The following is a 17,693-nucleotide window of genomic DNA, read 5'->3' as shown; positions in this document are numbered from 1 at the left end:
ATGAATGCATTCTTTCAAGATGAATGACTCAACAAAGTTACTGCTTTTCTGCTTAAGAGCACTAAATGTTGAAAAAATATACCAGAATGTGATGAATAGATCAGATGTGGCGGTCCACTCGAGAAAAAAGTGGAAGAAAAGACTGGAGAGAGGACAAAAGGAAATGAGTGAGAGTGCGAACGAGAAAGAAAACAGGACAGAGAACAGTCTGTTTCTTCACACGCTGCCAGGCAGACACATACTCAGCCAACATTTAACTCCCATCTGAAGTAAGGCCACTGTTTTACACAGATGCTTAATATTCACTTTGCATCAGGATTATCCCTCAGATGTCAGATGCTTTTCAGATCTAGCAAACACTGGAGAAAAAAGGGTGATTTCATGCTCCCTTTTTATGGATTCTGTGCTTATGCCAGTAATATAAGCAAGGATAACAAGTGTGTTCTGCTACTGTGTTTTTAATTATCATTATGTTAAACAACAGCACAGCTGCTGATTTACTCACGTACATATAAAACACACGCACACAGCAGTAGATTAGTATACATTTACTACAATCTCCTTGTATGTGCAATAACTGACCTTTTTCTCTGCACTTCGACCTTTAAACTGGATTTGTCAGATAATGTTCATTCAACAACATTCAAAACGGCCCAAGCAGGAGAACCGAGTGTTTCGACAAGTGCTTTAAAATCTCTTCTGATATGAAAGGCAAAGACGCAGATTTACAGGCCTGCTTTGCCCAAGAAGTGCAAACTGTAGCACAAGCCCTTTTGGAGAGCAAAAACACTATAATCTTAGATCTCATTCATTTTGACAGTCAGTGACTACAGTTTCATTCGCACACACTGGGACTTCCCTTTTTAACCATGAGATGCATGTCCTTCATCCACAGCTTTCTAAGGGCTAAGGAAAAGCAGACCGTGCTGCCTAAATGTCAAATGTCACCTAAGTTGTCATAGATGATGTCTGGAGACTGCATGCTAGGATGCCACACATTTGATGGTGGTTGATGTCTAGATACTTTACTGTAAAGCTCCATGTTGTTTCCTGCACCAGCATCTCTTCTACCAGCTTCCATGTTATCGTATCTTTTGCTACTGTTATTGTTGTTCAGGTTAGCACTGCCTTTAATCTGAGGCGGCGGTGGAGGCTCTTTTTTGCCCAGTGATACTTTGCCTGGTTTGGGTGCTGTGACAGGTTTTGGGCCTTTTGGTCTGGCCATTGGCAATGGCTGTTGGGCCATCTCTTGACATTGAGACTCCTCCCTTGCCCTGTTTCTCCAGGAATGCGCATCCAAACGTGCTTCATCATAAAGCGTGATAACGGGCTGTGAAGATCCAGCTCGTCCCTCTGGTTCATCGTAGATGTGTTCTGTTGGACCACCATCTGCTGGGTGCCTGCTCCGCCCATCCAGTCCCAATGCCATTGTTTTCTGAATCAAGTCCAGACTGATCTGATCATAGATGTCTGAGTAGAAAGGATCAGGCTTCATGCTTTGGTTGTGGCTTCCCCCCTCCTCACCAGCCGGTCTGATGCGGGAGTTCGGAAGGGGCATGACTTTGATACTGTCCACCGGGTCTGAGTACAAACAGTCTCCTAGACTTGGTGGTGCACGCACCGAGTCAGCAGGCTCTGAATACAGACTGGCTTGCTCATCTAACTGATTTTTGGAGCCACGAGGCATGGGAGAACGAGGTGGGGTTCCACCAACTGGGGGTGGTGGCTCTGGAAGGCTTCGGACCTTTAAATTTTTCCCATCGTTCTCCTTACGACCAAAGACACCATCTGCGGACCCAGGCTTGCTACCACCAGAATCTCCATCTGGTTCACGACTGTTTGCTTCTGAGATGGCAGCACGAATTTGCTGGAGAGCTGGGCAGTCAGAGTCTAATGATGGACAGCTTTGGTGTCGTTCTTCAGCTTGGGCTTTCTGCTCACGAATGGATTCCTCAACAATGTGGAATATCTCGTTTCCCTGCTTTGTCTCAAAAGTGAAGTTCCCTGGGCCAGATTCACAGCGTCGACCGGCTTCAAAGGAGAACATAACCTGCAGAACATTTAAGAAATGCGACAATTTGTTTCTGACATTTCTTGAATTTTTTCACTCAACATAAATAAAATCAAACCTGTCTTTGTGACTTAAAGGGACAGTTCACGCAAAAAAAAAAGGTTTACTCACCCTTGTTTCAAACATTTGAGATTTTTTCTTCTGTTAAACACAAAAGGAGATATTTTTTTTAAAAGTTGGAAACCTGTTACCATTGACTTGTAAAGTATTTGTTTTTCCTATTATGGAAGTCAGCAGTTAAAGGTTTTCAGCTTTTCTCAAAATATCTTCTTTTAAATATAAATTTTTGTGTGAAATAACCCTTTATTTGGGACATACATCAAATAGTATATTTATATTTGAATAAAAAAAACATCCTGCCCAATGTTGGTAATTACAAATTAGGCTTGGCCGGTAATATGGTATACCACGGAATCTAAAAATAGCAACGGAGTCAGTTTCAATACTGTTATATCATCATAAAAATAATGCACTAAAATAGGAGACAAGTATGAAATTATAAATATTATTTACTTAATGCCAACAAATGCGTATGCGTAATTGTCATCACGGGACAGTGTGGAGGAGAGAGAGAGAGAGAGAGAGGTGAGGTAAGATGGCGAGTCGCTCACCAAGTGACCAGCAGTTTGGCAGTATGTCAGGTTTTGACCGAACGAGAAGAGAGAAGTGGTAAATACAAACTAGAGGTCTGCATTCCTGCTGCAGTACTGCAGGAACGGTCGGTAAATCTGGTGTAATTGGAAAGGGAGCGGGTGCGCAGTCTTACAATATCGCTCCCGAGCACGCGCGCATCGACGTGGATGCTGTTTGTGTGTGTGTAAATGAGAGAGAGCTTGATGCTGCGTGTTGCTTGGTGATCTCTATGTGTGTGTATGTGAATGAGAGAGAGAGAGCGTGCTACTGGGCGTCTCTCTCTCTCTCTCCATGTGTGCGTGCATGCTTGTGTGAATGAGAGAGAGCGAAAGACAAACAGGTGACCGCAAACCTAAGGTCGCATATATGGTGTTTTGTTTCTGAATAGTTTAGACACAAGCCAACAGTTTGGTGATGCTGTCTGAGCCTTACGTCAAAATTTTTTTGAATTATGCACAGTAATACCGGATACCGAGGTAAAATAGGGAGGAGGTTTGACGGTTTAAAAATTTGGAGATCGCCGAATCCTATAACAAATAACAGTGGCTCAGTGGTTAGCACTGTCACCTCACAGCAAGAAGGTCACTGGTTCGAGTCCTGGACGGGTCGGTTGGCGTTTCTGTATGGATTTTGCATGTTCTCCCCCTGTTGATATGGGTTTCTTCTGTGTGCACCGGTTTCCCTCACAGTCCAAACACATAAATTCAATAAACTAAAATGGCTGTAATTTATGAGTGTGTGTGTGTGAATGACAGTGTATTAGTGTTTCCCAGTACTGGATTGCAACTAGAAGGCCATCCTCTGCATAAAACCTATGCCGGAATAGTTGGCGGTTCATTTCGCTGTGTCGACCTCTGAAATAGACACTAAGCCGCAGGAAAATAAATAGATAAATGTTCGTATTAAAGGCTATGAAAAGAACTATAGTGAATGTGGCCATGCAGTTTGACATTGTTGGAAACATAAAAAAGGGTTCACAGGGTTCATACACATTTTTACTTCTTATACTCCATGAATTTTTCAAGACTTTCAAGTAAATTTTAAGTAAGCCTAATGTTTTATGCAATGTCTACAAATACTGTATGTAGCAAAAGAAAAACTGCGTGTTCAAATTTATTACAGCATTGCATAAAACACGCAACAATCTGTTTATTTTAAATATATATTTCATTCATTAATTTCTTTTCGGCTTAGTCCCTTTATTAATCTGGGGTCACCACAGCAGAAAAAATGCCAACTTATCCAGCATATGTTTTATGCAGCGGATGCCGTTCCAGCTGCAACTCATCACTGGGAAACATCCATACACAATCATTTACACACAACACTATGGACTATTTAGCCAACCCAATTCACCTATAGCATATGTTTTTGCAAATGTGGGGGAAACTGGAGCACCCGGAGGAAACTCACTCGAACACGGTGAGAACATGCAAACTCCACACAGAAATGTGAACTGACCAGCCGAGGCTCGAAACCGCAACCTTCTTGCTGTGAGGCGATTGTGCTACACACTGCACCACTGTGATTCCAAATTTATATTTACACGTTTTATTTATGTCAAATTTATTAAGATAATGCTTACTAGGCATGGGTAGGTATAAGATTCTGACGGTATGGTAACCTTGGATATAAATTTAACGGTATTAAGATTACAGCTCTAAAATATATTATATTCAATAATTTTTTTTTATTTATTTAAAACGACATCTTTGGATATCTTTTTCTGCTGAAGATACTGTTTTCCTTAAAAACTTTTACTCATACCTTAGAAGTGGTATTACAGAAAATTTTGTCGGTTTTAGAACCTTGACTTTTCCTTGAACACAGTTATCGTCTCATGCCTAATGCTTACACCGCACTGATAATGTGAGTATGTGATTGGCCAAGGACAGAATAGAAGTCAAGACAGCTAACTATATTCAAGTATACAGATATCTGTCTTCCATGACTTTTCCAAAACTTTGTGGGTTTTTCTGTTTTTCTAAAACTTGTCAAAATTCCATGACTTTTCCAGGTTTTTCATAATCGTATGAACCCTGGGTTTAGGTCACATGATATTCTAACATTGTAACATTACAGACAAAACTAAAATCAAAATCGATGTGTCTAAGCAGAATTACAGCAGTTATTTCAGAGCAATACCTTTTCAGAATTGTTATTTTTATGATATTGTACTCATTTACCTCTCATAACGAAATGGAAATATGACTTTTTTATGAATGTGTGACATTTAAAGATGGATAATATACCTGTAAAACGTAAAGTGAATAAAACACATTCAAAAGTACAAGTAGTCTAGCAGCAAACTACACGAAAACTATATTTAATGAATTATCCGACACTATATGGACCCAGGACACTGGGCTTATAATGATTTCAAACCATCATGACCTGTATTCAGCAGTCATTCACTGCATTAGCTCTGCCTTCCGCCTACTCATAAGGGAGAGAGGAAGGCCAGCTTCCTGTAGCAAAGCAGTTTCTATAGTAATGAAAGGAAACAACAGTTCCTGCTTTTGAAGTCATCTGTAGTGTGAGGTCAGCTGTCTTCAACAATGAAGGGTTAAGTGCTCTGCATGTAAAATTTTCTGTAATGAATGTTGAAGATATCCTATTATGCTCCAACAGAAGAGATTCAGTTGCATTAAACGGCATGCATTCAATTTTTAGCACTCCACACTGATTTCATGTTGGTTTGAAATCTCACTATGCACTTCAAATTCTGACAATAAAACTCACTCTGTCTCTTCCATAGCGACGGAGAAGCTTGTAGGGCCATATAAGTAAATCCTTTTTAGTCTTGGGATCCTTCAAGATAAGGTTGTCCATGTTAGCTCTGAGCCAGTAGTTACCAGACAGACCACAGCGCTCTGATGCTTCAGTCCTTTGAACAGTCACCAAAAATTCATTAACTGCAAAACAGAATAGATTCAAGTTAGGGGTGTGTGTTAATATATATATATATATATATATTTTTTTTTTTTATTTTTATTTTTTTTTCAGATTTAGTTCAGATTTAATCGCAAGTGCGATACAGTACTGGGTTGTAAATAATGACATGTTTTCTGGAAAAAATTAAGATTTAAAGTTGATTTATGGTAAAATAATATGTGTTCATTAGGTCTTGTGGCATTTACTATTTATAGATTCTAAAAATCCTTGCGGAAAATGTTTTAAAAACCCTGAGAGCTATAAAATGTCTCTTTCATCTTTATGAATGGCTGTTTATAGAACTTAGTTTGTAAAAAGTAAATTTGTAGGTCATTTAACGGCATATTTGCACAGTTCACTGAGGACAGTGAATGTTTAAGAACAGTGAATGCTGGTGGTCTCATAAGACTGTTAAACAAGTCAAATATTGAATCACCTTTGTTCAAGTTTTTCATTTTGATTCAAATATACTTTGCAGTTACACTGCTAACATGTTAAAACCTACGGAATAAACAAGTTCTGTCATTTCAAATGGACTACAATAACTTGGTAATCTAGCCAGCATTGGTCATGTATTTTCTACATGGAGCAATGACAAAAATATATGTCAAATGTACTTTTATATATTGTACACTCTTTATACATACCCATAAGCCCCTTTCACACATACAGACCGTTCCGGAAAATTAACGGCAACTCTCTGGAAAGGTCTGTATGTGTGAACAGGCCCTTTTCAAAAATACTGGTAAATTTGTTCCGGCAATTTTCCGGTAAGAGAAGTTTTTTTCCGGAATTTGCTGGAATGCTGCGCTGTCTGAACGCAGAAGGAAGTTTGCCAGAAAGAGAGCGTTCATGTCTAGAACGCGCTGACATGAGACGTCTACTTTAGCCAATCAGAACACTCAGACGCATTTACATCCGCACGGTTTATGACAATAAAAGCCTTTGAATATTTTTCCAGACACATTTAGCCACTAGATGTTTGTCAGATAACGTTTCTATGTTCCTTCTTAAGACCAACTGTGTAAATAATTATCGATAAAATGCTTATGATAAACCATTGTTTGTTTACCTTCAAGCTCTGACAAGTGTACACATGAAGCAGCAATCACACACACATTATTATCAAAGTTTCAAACGGTAAAACTTCTTATGCCTGAATGCTTTTAAAATCCTCAGTCACAGGCCTCAAAAACACTTACGAAATACTAAATCATAATCCAAGCTCAACATTGTGTATACTCGTGATGTGCCTATTGTGAATGATTATGCTGAAAAGGTATATTATCGTGATGTTAAAGTTAATACACAGTAACAGTTCAGAGTTAAAATTTTAATAGTAAAGTTTACATACAATATTCAATACTCTTTGCGGACAATGAGCTTTTGATACAATTATAGTAGCTATACATTTTTAAACATTATTTTGTCATCCAGTATTCCTTTAAATCAACATTAAAATTGTACAATTTATAATGATTCTGTGTATTGACAAGACTATGAGAATAAGTTCTGCAGCATCTGACTAAAACTGAAAGTGCTTTTTTTAAATTTCAGGAAATTGACCAACACTGTACTTTTTAAAAATCACATAGGACAAACGAATAATACAGTATAAAAAAATACAACAATGATGTTTATCATTTCAGTTTTGTATGTGCTATTTCTCTACTAAGCTCACCACAGACATGATTTTGCTTATCAAAGAAAGCAGGCCACAAGTGATGCTTGACCTACTTTCTAAATGTTCCCTACAAACTGATAACATACATAAAATGCATTCCCCTAATCAATGTTCGTTGTCTTGAGTATCTCTAGATTGGCTTTCAACTAAACTCTGAAGCCCACATTCATACTTGAGCAAAAACCTAAATAAAAGAGACAGTTGAGTCAGCGTGCCAAGACTGTACCGTTTCAAGCCTTTTAAATGTCACTTCCTACACTCTTTGAGGAAGTCAGTTCTGCCCATAGTAAAAACAGAAGTGATCACAAGCTATTTCCCTAGAAACACTGGAGAATCATGGCGGGAGCAAGAGTCAGTATGTGAACTGACTGGACTTAAAAGTTACTCCTTGACTGTTTACCTAGCATAAAAACTGCCAGTCATGAAAGGGGTGGGGCATGTCTGATATTCGGCTACGCCTTCTGTCTAATTAGGTCTTTCCATCTTTCACAGTTTAAATGAAATGAGTGTAACATGACCAACACGTTCAAAAGCTCTAATATTCCAGGCTTAGCAACTAACGTCAGAAGGAAATTTGCATGCCCCTCATTTGCATGAAACAGAACATTCCTCTGATCTCAGAGCAGTTTTGGTTGTGTAGACAACACTTTAACTTACATGTAGCAACAAAAAGTCTTTGACAAATTTACAGTGGAGGCGATGTCATGTGTATATTTTTTTAGTAACTCTTTGCACATTATGTAAATACACAGCTGTATAGCTGAAATAGAAAAAAATAAATAAAAAAACTAAATGCTAGCTGACATGGTTTATAGCAGAGTATTGTAAATTCATACTGTGCCACGCTGTTGCTTCTTACCTTCTTCCCTGGAGTAATAAATGAGATTTTCTGCCATTTGAAGCTCCTGCTGTCCATTTGAGTCAGAACTACCAAGTGAACCACTTCCTCCCTTGAAGCAATAAAGACAAAGCAAAGTAAATATAGTAACAGCTATATTCATTTCTTTAGAAGTTGTAAATGTAATAAACAAAAAACACCTTGACTAAAAGGTTACAACACCAGTCAATTAGTTTACAGAAACCAGCAACACAACAGTTAATCACAAATGTAATAGTGTGTGTGTGTGTGTGTGTGTGTGTGTGTGTGTGTGTGTGTGTGTGTGTGTGTGTGTGTGTGTGTATATATATATATATATATACATATATATATATACATAAAGTTGAAACCAGAATTTTACATACACTCTTAAAAAAGGAACATAACCATTTTTTTTTTTAAATGTCTGATGGTAAATCATACTAAACGTTTACTATTTTAGGTTCGTTAGGATTACCTAAATGATTTACATTTGCTAAATGCTAGAATAATAAGATAATTTTTTTTGACAGTAAAAAGTACATACATTTCCTTAGTATTTTTTTAGCTTTGCTTTTAAACTGTATAACTTTGGTCAAATGTTTTGGGTATCCTTCCACAAGCTTTTCACAATAGTTTGAAGGAATTCTGGCCCATTCCTCCTGACAGAATTGGTGTAACCGAGTCAGATTTATAGGCCGTCTTGCTCGCAAAAGCTTTTTCAACTCTGCCCACAAATTTTCTATAGGATTGAGATCAGGGCTTTGTGATGGACACTACAAAACATTCACTCTGTTGTCCATAAAGCACATTTTAACTAACTTGGCAGTATGCTTAGGGTCAGACCCATTTGAGGCCAAGTTTTAATTTCCTGGCTGATGTCTTGAGATGTTGCTTCAGTATTTCTACATATTGTTCTTTCTTCATGATGCCAGCTATGCTGTGAAGTGGACCAGTCCCTGAGCAAAACAGCCGCACAACATGATGCTGCCACCCCCATACTTCCCAGTTGGGATGGTGTTCCTAGGCTTGTAAGCTTTCCCCCTTGTAACAATGGCCAAACAGTTCAGTCTTAGTTCTATCAGACCACAGGACATGTCTCCAAAAATTATTCTTTTTCCCAGTGTAATTAACAAATTGTAATCTGGCTTTTTTGTTAATTCTGGCTTGTTGATTTTTCCATGTTGTCACACAAGGAAGCACGAGTGTTTGAGGTTTTCCTTAAATACTATTCTACAGTTGTGCCTCCAATTAATTAATTATTGCTTATCTTTTTGTCTTTATGGTAATTATTTAGAATAAATGTACTGCTGCAGTCATGTTTTGATAAGTATTGTTTTTTATACTGCATTAATATTGTTAAGGTGTTAATTTTTTTACATTTATTATACAAACTGTGTGACACATTATCACAGTATGTTAAATAATTGAACAAGTTGCCTGTGTTTAAAAGAATTACACACAGGTTGAGTTCAAAATAACAAAATGTGCTGTCCTTAACTAGACACACAGGTGTGTTAAAAAAAAAAAGACATTGTTACCATAGGTTTTTATTTTTATTTTTTGTTATTTACATATCTGTTTAAGAGTGCAGGATGTCATCTCACCTGAAAAGTAATCTCACACATCTTCTCCACCCAATCATTGGTAACATTTTTTTCAGCCGCAAAAACAAACGTCTTTTCATTGGTCTCCACACAAAAGGCAGCCATGGTTTCTTTGGGGCAGTTTTCAGTGACAGCAGGAAGTATGCTGATGCATTCTGACAGCCGTATGATTTTCTTGTCCATTTTCTTTGTGCTAGGTTTATCACTGGCACTACCTGAACAATCATAAAACTCAAGTCGTGCAATACCATTTTGACTGGCTGGGTAGAGTACGAACCAGTTCTTCTTCCATTTCTAAAGAGGAGAGAGTGAGAAAAGGAAGTTGTTACTGCGTTACAAAGTTACCTTTTTAACTGAACTGAACTATTACATGTGGGTTTTAGAAAATATGATACACTGAACTTTAAATCTGAACAGACACAGAATATAAGCAGCTTGTCCAAACTTACAACACTTTTCTTATTTAGCTTTTAGGGTTAAACTTCTGTCAATAACAGGAACTTGGCACTGACTTTTAAGGCCCTTCCCTCCAGATAGGCAACAAACAATTTCTCTTAGTCTCTTCTTAGTTCATAAGCTGTGCTCCGGTTGCCCCCCCCCCCCCCCCCCCCTCCCCCCGGTCCAAAGACATGTAGTATAGGTGAATTGAAATTGGCCATAGAGTATGTGTGAATGAGTGTGTATGGAGGTTTCCCAGTACTGGGTTGTAGCTGGAAGGACATCCGGTGAATAAAGGGACTAAGCCGAAGGAAAATTAATGAATAAATGAAGTTGCACTTTACCAAAGTCAGAATAATAAAGACAAAGAACAGTCATGAAATGCATTTTCTATTATTTCACCAGATGAATTGATCAGTTCTAATTGGATCAATGTCATTCATTTAGAAGAACTGCTGTGATCAAGTTTTTTAAGTGCGTGTCTGCAGTGCCTTTGCATAAATCACAATAAATTATAAACATATATCAATACAACAGAGCAAAGAATAAAGTGAAATAAACAGTGCTTTATGGTTTTCTGGAGAGTCTAACAATTTTTAGGTACAGAAATTGAACAATCAATAAAATAAAATAACATGGTCATCATTGTATAAATTATTTTAAAATAATAATATCTTTATGTTTGAAGCTTTAATAAATAATCAAATGCAGTGATGTGACTATTGCGGATACACAAATTGTAATGCTCAAACAATATATTGTGCAGCCCTATACTGAACTGAACTTTAACTGTGATAACTGAACTGAAGCAGTTTTCATTTACCAAAACTTCATCTATGTTGTGTTGCTTTGACATAATCTACATTGAAATATAGATGAACTTACTTGAATTGAAATGACAGATAGACAGCAGATGTAAGTTAGTAAGGAAAATCTGTGGGTTTTTCCAGCACACTCACAGCACTATTTCCTCTACTACTCTGCAGCTGTCTGTGCTCCTGCCCCTTTTCTTTTCCCTGACTGGAAACCAATACCAACTTTGATTTAACCAAACATCCACATGAATCCCTGATACACATATCTACTACATCCATGGTCAAGTCAAGTCATAATTATCTCTATAGTGCTTTACAAAATAGATTGTGTAAGGAAGAAAAGCTTGAAGAATATCAATAACAATATTTCAGACTGTTGTGGAATGATCCAACATATCAGACTGGCAGGAGATAGTGGTGAAATGCTGGTGTAGTTCTAGCTAAATTAAGGTCAGTTTGTTACAAATGTCACTTGTGAAGTTTAGTTTAATATAGATGCCAAACTGAGATGTTTAGTTCCAACCCTGCATCGACACACTTACCTGTAGGTTTAAAAAAAAAGGCAGAAGAACTTCATTAATTTGATAGTTTAAGTAAAAGTCTAAAGTTAAATTGTGCAGGGCTGTGGCCGTCTTGTACCAAAGAAGTTACGAAAGTGTACCTTAACAGTCAAATGTGTTCCTTCAAGAAGATTTTAAAGGTGTATATCTATTTATTTTCATTAAATATGAAACATCAAGCACATTTTTAAACAATGTTTCAGTTTACAAAAAAGGTTTCTTTTTTCAATTTATAATTTACATCTAAGAACAAAAAAGGATTTTCTGTACTACAAAAGGTACAGTTTTTACAAAGGTACAAAACTGTTCCTTAAGGAACATTTTTTGTACCACTGTGTAACTTTTTGTCTGAGAGTGTGGAATGGAGTCTGACAAAATTCCTTAAATCAATCTCAGAATCAAATTATTAATACATGGGAGATGTGTGTCATTAGCTATGTTTCTATCTACTGTACCAATTTTTACGCACATTATGGAAAAGCACATGAAAAATGCTTCAGAGAAACACAAAGATGTACATACAAACATGGATGCAAAAAACTTGCACACAACTGAGTAGGACAAACTTTTTACAAATAAAAATGTACATAAAAAAAATGGAATCCCATTTACTGAATAAATTCAAGCATGCGCATCAAAAATTTAGGTGATTTTGTTTTAACAGACCGTGTGATAAAAAAATGGGCACAATAAAATGGCATTAATGGACAGCAAACAGACCACATTGTAAAATATCAGAAATATTGTGTTGGTCATTCTAAAATACCTCCATCAAAGTCCGTCATCAAAGTAGTTCGGAATTATTAGCTCCCAGAACCCACAGTCTTGAAGCTGTGCTCACAGAAAACATCTCACACCTCCAAAAGCCACTGTACGTCCATTGCATTTCATCCTTATTTTCTGAGGTGCAAGTCATTATTAATAAAGAAAAGGCCTATAGTGGCATCATTGGATGCTAGGCACGGGAAGATAAGCGGTTTCAAGGTTTATCGTGGTTTAGAAAATTCAAAGTATTAAAACCACAAAAATGTTTTGTTAAGCTGTTTCTAAGGTATATGTTTTTTAAGTGTTTTTTTTTGTGTGTCTTGAAAGGTAATCTATGTTTTGAAGCAAATGAAGTGAGCAGTCAATAATATATTTATTTTAAATATGTATCTTGACATGTTTACTATTCCAAAATATTCAAAATGTTTCCTAAAATCTAATATAATGTGTTAAATGGGAAAAAGGTTTTTGTTTTTTTACTAAGACATCTAAAGAGAAATTATTTTACATCAGTAAGCACAATACCATGAAACCGTGATATTTTTATCCAAGGTTATCATATCATCAGAAACTTGTGCCGACCTATGGCTCTTGGGTGCAAAAGATGCTGCATTCGCAAATGTTTTATGGGATATTCCAGTTTCAAGTGGGATCTGCATTTGGATGGAAACATAGCTACCGTTTTATTTATATAGCACCTTGTTTAGCCATATAAGGCAACACAACACTTCAGGTGTATATGTAAATGGAAATTATGCAAACAATCAGAAAGAAAGCAAGTGACTCAAACAGTAACTTCCTCAAGTGTGCAACCAAAACTAACTACAGTAAGCCTGCTTTGCAATCCACATATGTAAGTTTCAGGTTAAATACAGCATGGAAAATATTATCATACAGCTATATGAACACATGCACATAGAAGCTCTTAACCTAAAATATTACCAATTGATAAAATGTATACTGTTGGTAACAGCCTACTGCTGGCAAAGCATAAAACAGTAAATGTTCATGAATAGTTTGATATACACAGGCACACTGCACACTGATTATGTTAATATGTGGCTAATGTCACAGTAAGAAGTGAATAATGTTCGTAGTGTTGTGGGGGTAAAACACTGACATTGAAAAGGTAAACTACGGGGAAAAGAAAAAAAATAAAGAGTGGGGGGGTGTCAGTTCAGGAAAAGCAGATAACAAAAACGTGGATCATGGAGAGATATTTGACTTTGATGTTTCTGGTGATTCCATGACAGAAAGTGAGAATGAGTCAGTAAGATCTAAATGTTTATACCCTTGATAAAATTAAGACTTTCCTGTGAAATACAAAGGAATTGAGGTAGAAGATTTCTTCCCTGACAGAAAGTGAAAAAGTGTACAGGTTGAGGAAATTTGAGGGAATTTCCTGTTGCGTCTACAGTTACTCCTGTTGGATGTGGTTTGTCCAACCTGATGGCAAGCTAATGGTGGTACTGTGGATACTGTGGCTCTTGATACATCACAAATACTTGCTGTCTTAGTCACCTATATGCAACATTGAGATGCATACCAACAATTTGTCCTCTTTTAATCTCTGATATGTCACCCAAATTTTTGTGTGCATTGCAACATTTTAAGCTATTGCGCTATTACTGTAAATCAAACCTGCATACACTGTTCTTACTGGTAGAATGTGTAAGTACGAAGATTGCCACTGGGCTACTCAAATTTAGCAATGAAACCTCCAACACTAAATTGGTCAGTGTTTCAGTTTCATTGTCCAACCCCTGTATGTTGAATGAAGCCCAATGTCAAATTTGAACATTTTAATGTGTTTATAAAATTGTATACTCCAGTTTGGCAATTGAATTTTTTTCTTTTTTTTAATAGAGATGTGGTAGAGAATTGCAAACCTGGAGAGCTTCTGTTTTTTGGCGGATGAATTTAATATCACAAAAATAATTTTATTAGCAATCAAATAACCTCATATAGGATCACAGCGTGTTTTACAACAAATTATATAAAAAAAAACATGATTTGCATTATATTTGTAAGTTGTTATATTAAACACAGAGAAAGTATATTTGGACATTAGTTAGAGAATATCATGTAACAATGCCTAGACTTGACAGGTTGAATTGTTTTAAAACGCCATTTTAACATTATTAAGGGATACACAATATCACTAGTAGGTTTTTTAGATCATGGTTTGGTCAGCTGTAGCATTTTTGTTTATAATGTCAAACCAAGAAGTGTTTGTTAGCATTTTAATAGTTAATACAAGATCATTTTTGTGAAGCAAAATTTAAAAAAATTGAAAATCATCTTTTGTTCTCTACTAAGTTCAAGTTCTAAGTTGTGTGATAATAGGAAATATGGAGCAACTGTGCCATATATACACCCTCAATTTATCAAGAGACATCTCTGGCAGAGCTAGAGAGGATCCAAAAATGAACAAGAACTTTAAAGTTTTTAAAAAATGGAAAGAACGACATAGACAATTTGTAGACTATTAAGGCACATGGTGTTCTGGTAAGATCGAGGTTTCAGAGTGTCACTCTGAAAGATGATCCAAACATTTTTTTCTTTGGACTTGAAAAAAAAATTGCCTAAATAGAAATATGAATTTTTTGCTATCTGAACATGGAATGGAAATTAAAGAGCCCAAGGAAATCAGGAGCAGAAGCTTTTTGTTCAGATTTGTATAGACCAATTACCAACCTACGTTACATATGACATCACACGGGTCCCTGGTTGCAAAAAAAGACAGGCTGCAATAGTAAACATGTTGTGTTGTGTGGTAGGATGCCAAATAAAGAAAACTTATAGAAAACTTAACTTTTACCATACACCACTCTGCTTTTATGCCAACTGCAGACGTTTTTGGCTAAAAGGGACCTGAATGAAGTGATGACCTAATTAGAAATTCTAAACTCTGCAGTTCTCACGTTATTTTAGGTAAGTTCACGCTATGCTGAATCATACACATTACTCGTTTTTGATTGCAGAATTGATTTCAGCAAAAACTGTTACATATGGTTAATTAAACTGCGAACGCTGAATGCTAAAAATGAAACGTGAAAGTGTAAGTTATTAAGGTAAAATTGGTTTTATATTCACACATTCATTCAGTGACAACTTGTGACACACTCCCTATATTGTGTACAACGGCACTTTGAATATTCGGTCTGATATAACTTGCAAGTGTGACTTGAAAACAACATTAACACATTTATTTGACTGTGAACAATGTTGTACTTTGATAGTCAATGGCTGTTAAAATTCATTCATTCATTTTCTTGTCGGCTTAGTCCCTTTATTAATCTGTGGTCTCCACAGCAGAATGAACCGGCAACTTATCCAGTAAGTTTTTACACAGCGGATGGCCTTCCAGCCGCAACCCATCTCTGGGAAACATCCACACACACATTCACACACACACTACAGATAATTTTGCCTACCCAATTTACCTGTACCGCATGTCTTTGGACTGTGGGGGAAACTGGAGCACCCGGAGAAAACCCACGCAAACGCAGGGAGAACATGCAAACTCCACACAGAAACGCCAACTGAGCCGAGGCTTGAACGTCCGGCCTTCTTGCAACAGCACTACCTAATGTGCCACTGCTTAGCCATGGCTGCTAATATGATTTCGCTATTTAGAGTTTGCAAATAATACTTTTATATATTTATACTGATAAGGAGAAAGTCAGAATGTGCGAATATAAAACCAACTTTACCTGCATGTGTAAGTTCACATACCCTGCCGTACAGGTGCAGTTCGCTGTCAAAATGCAGTCGTTTTGCTTGCTGATGATTAATTACCCAGGCCTTGAGCAGCTCCGTCTTCTTTCCTTGTCTTTGACTAGACAGAACCTCGGTTTTTAGCACTACATAATGTTGAATCTGGTAATCATGGAACATTATTTCTTGCACATGACCATACAGAACAACATTGTTTGACTTGTTGGCCTTTAACTTCTCTTTTTTAAAATCACTTGGAGCTTCAATGAGATTGTATATTTTGGGCTGAGGCCTGGTCATTTCATCTTATCCAATATTCATTGGGAGGGTGCCATCACAAATGGACCTGTCAGATGAACGCTGCTCACTTTAACGTTAATTTTGCCAAATCACTGTGCTTATCACTGGGTGACAAGCTGTTATAATACACTGAAAGCATTATGTAAATAATATATATAATATGTAATCATTATAACTTATTTCTAAGACAACAACAAACTCTGTACCGCATCAGATGTCATTCCCTCCACCCGGTTTTTTTCTGCCACCTCCCTGTGCGCGCATCCTGAATGTTTACAAACATGGTAATTGGTCTATAGAATTGAGCACACTGAGTTTGAAGGGATAGCCAATCACTACGTCTGCCTAAAGTTCAGAGGGAGCAAATGCTAATCAGGAAAAATCTTTTCTTTTTTTTTTCTTTTTTCTTTTTTTTACAAAAAAACGAACTGTATGAGGCACTGGAATATCAATCTAGTTTTAGAAGTCATTCTGGGGTGTTTTGGGGATGATCCGCTTAAAGTGCTTAATGACAGCTTGACTGGAAGGTTACTGCCTATGAGCTGCAGGAGAGCAGTAATCACCCTTTTATCGTATAAAATTTGATCTAAGAAACATAAAGAACTGAAGACGTGTCACTATTCTCTGATTTGAAAAATCTGTCTAAAGCATTAGCTTTCAGGTTAAAGGAGGTGCTTGGTTGGGTCATCTATGTGGACCAGACAAACTGTTTGCCTACCAGTTCTATTCTATATAATATTTATTTATTTAGAGACATTTTCGATAATTAAGATCATTAGGTTTTAAAAGTTAAATGTACTATCAAAACTGTTGTGTTTAGTGCCACCCTTTTCTACAGGTAATTCTACAGTTCATGAGTTAGAACGTATGGTTTGCATTCTTTTATAACTTGAGGTAAAAGTTTATCTGTCCACTTTGGCACAGCCCCATCTGAATTCTATGATTCAGCCAATAATATTTTCAAGGTCACTCCTTGCTAAAATAAACCTCTTCACCACCTAAATTAAAAAATTTAACAGGGCATCTACTTAAGTATCCACAAGTCCTAAGAGGCCATGCATTAAAATAATTTTGTCTTTTGTTTTCTCATGATTACAACTTATTTATCTTGTGATCTTAACATAAGAGCTTGCTTACTTGTGATCTTGACATCACAAAAAATTGTTTTCTCATGATCACTAAAAAATTTTTTTGTGACCTCAGCATTATTATTATTATTATTAATTACCAATGTACTTTATGACCGGGCCAACAAACATTTTCAGACTCTGTCTTTTAACACAGATTCTTCACCGTGTAACCTAATGATT

The 17,693-nt window shown here is 36.7% G+C and overlaps 1 protein-coding gene across 1 annotated transcript in view; it reads right to left on the bottom strand.

Moving 5' to 3' along the window:
* Window positions 1-445: 445 nt before the first annotated feature.
* Window positions 446-17,693, bottom strand: part of dok1b (docking protein 1b) — a 31,850-nt gene continuing 14,602 nt past the window's right edge. Inside the window, exons 2-5 of the mRNA NM_213088.1 lie at window positions 9,786-10,079; window positions 8,182-8,272; window positions 5,447-5,619; window positions 446-2,050 (exon numbers count right to left, since the gene is read on the bottom strand). Of these exons, the coding sequence (NP_998253.1) occupies window positions 938-2,050; window positions 5,447-5,619; window positions 8,182-8,272; window positions 9,786-10,079 (1,671 nt within the window). The 3' untranslated portion in view covers window positions 446-937. The remainder of the gene's footprint in view (window positions 2,051-5,446; window positions 5,620-8,181; window positions 8,273-9,785; window positions 10,080-17,693) is intronic.

This window comes from Danio rerio, chromosome 7 (assembly GCF_052040795.2).
Source record: "Danio rerio strain M-AB ecotype USA chromosome 7, GRCz13ab, whole genome shotgun sequence".
Taxonomy (NCBI): domain Eukaryota; kingdom Metazoa; phylum Chordata; class Actinopteri; order Cypriniformes; family Danionidae; genus Danio; species Danio rerio.
The sequence above is the reverse complement of the archived record's forward strand: the minus strand, read 5'-3'. Positions and strand labels throughout refer to the sequence as shown.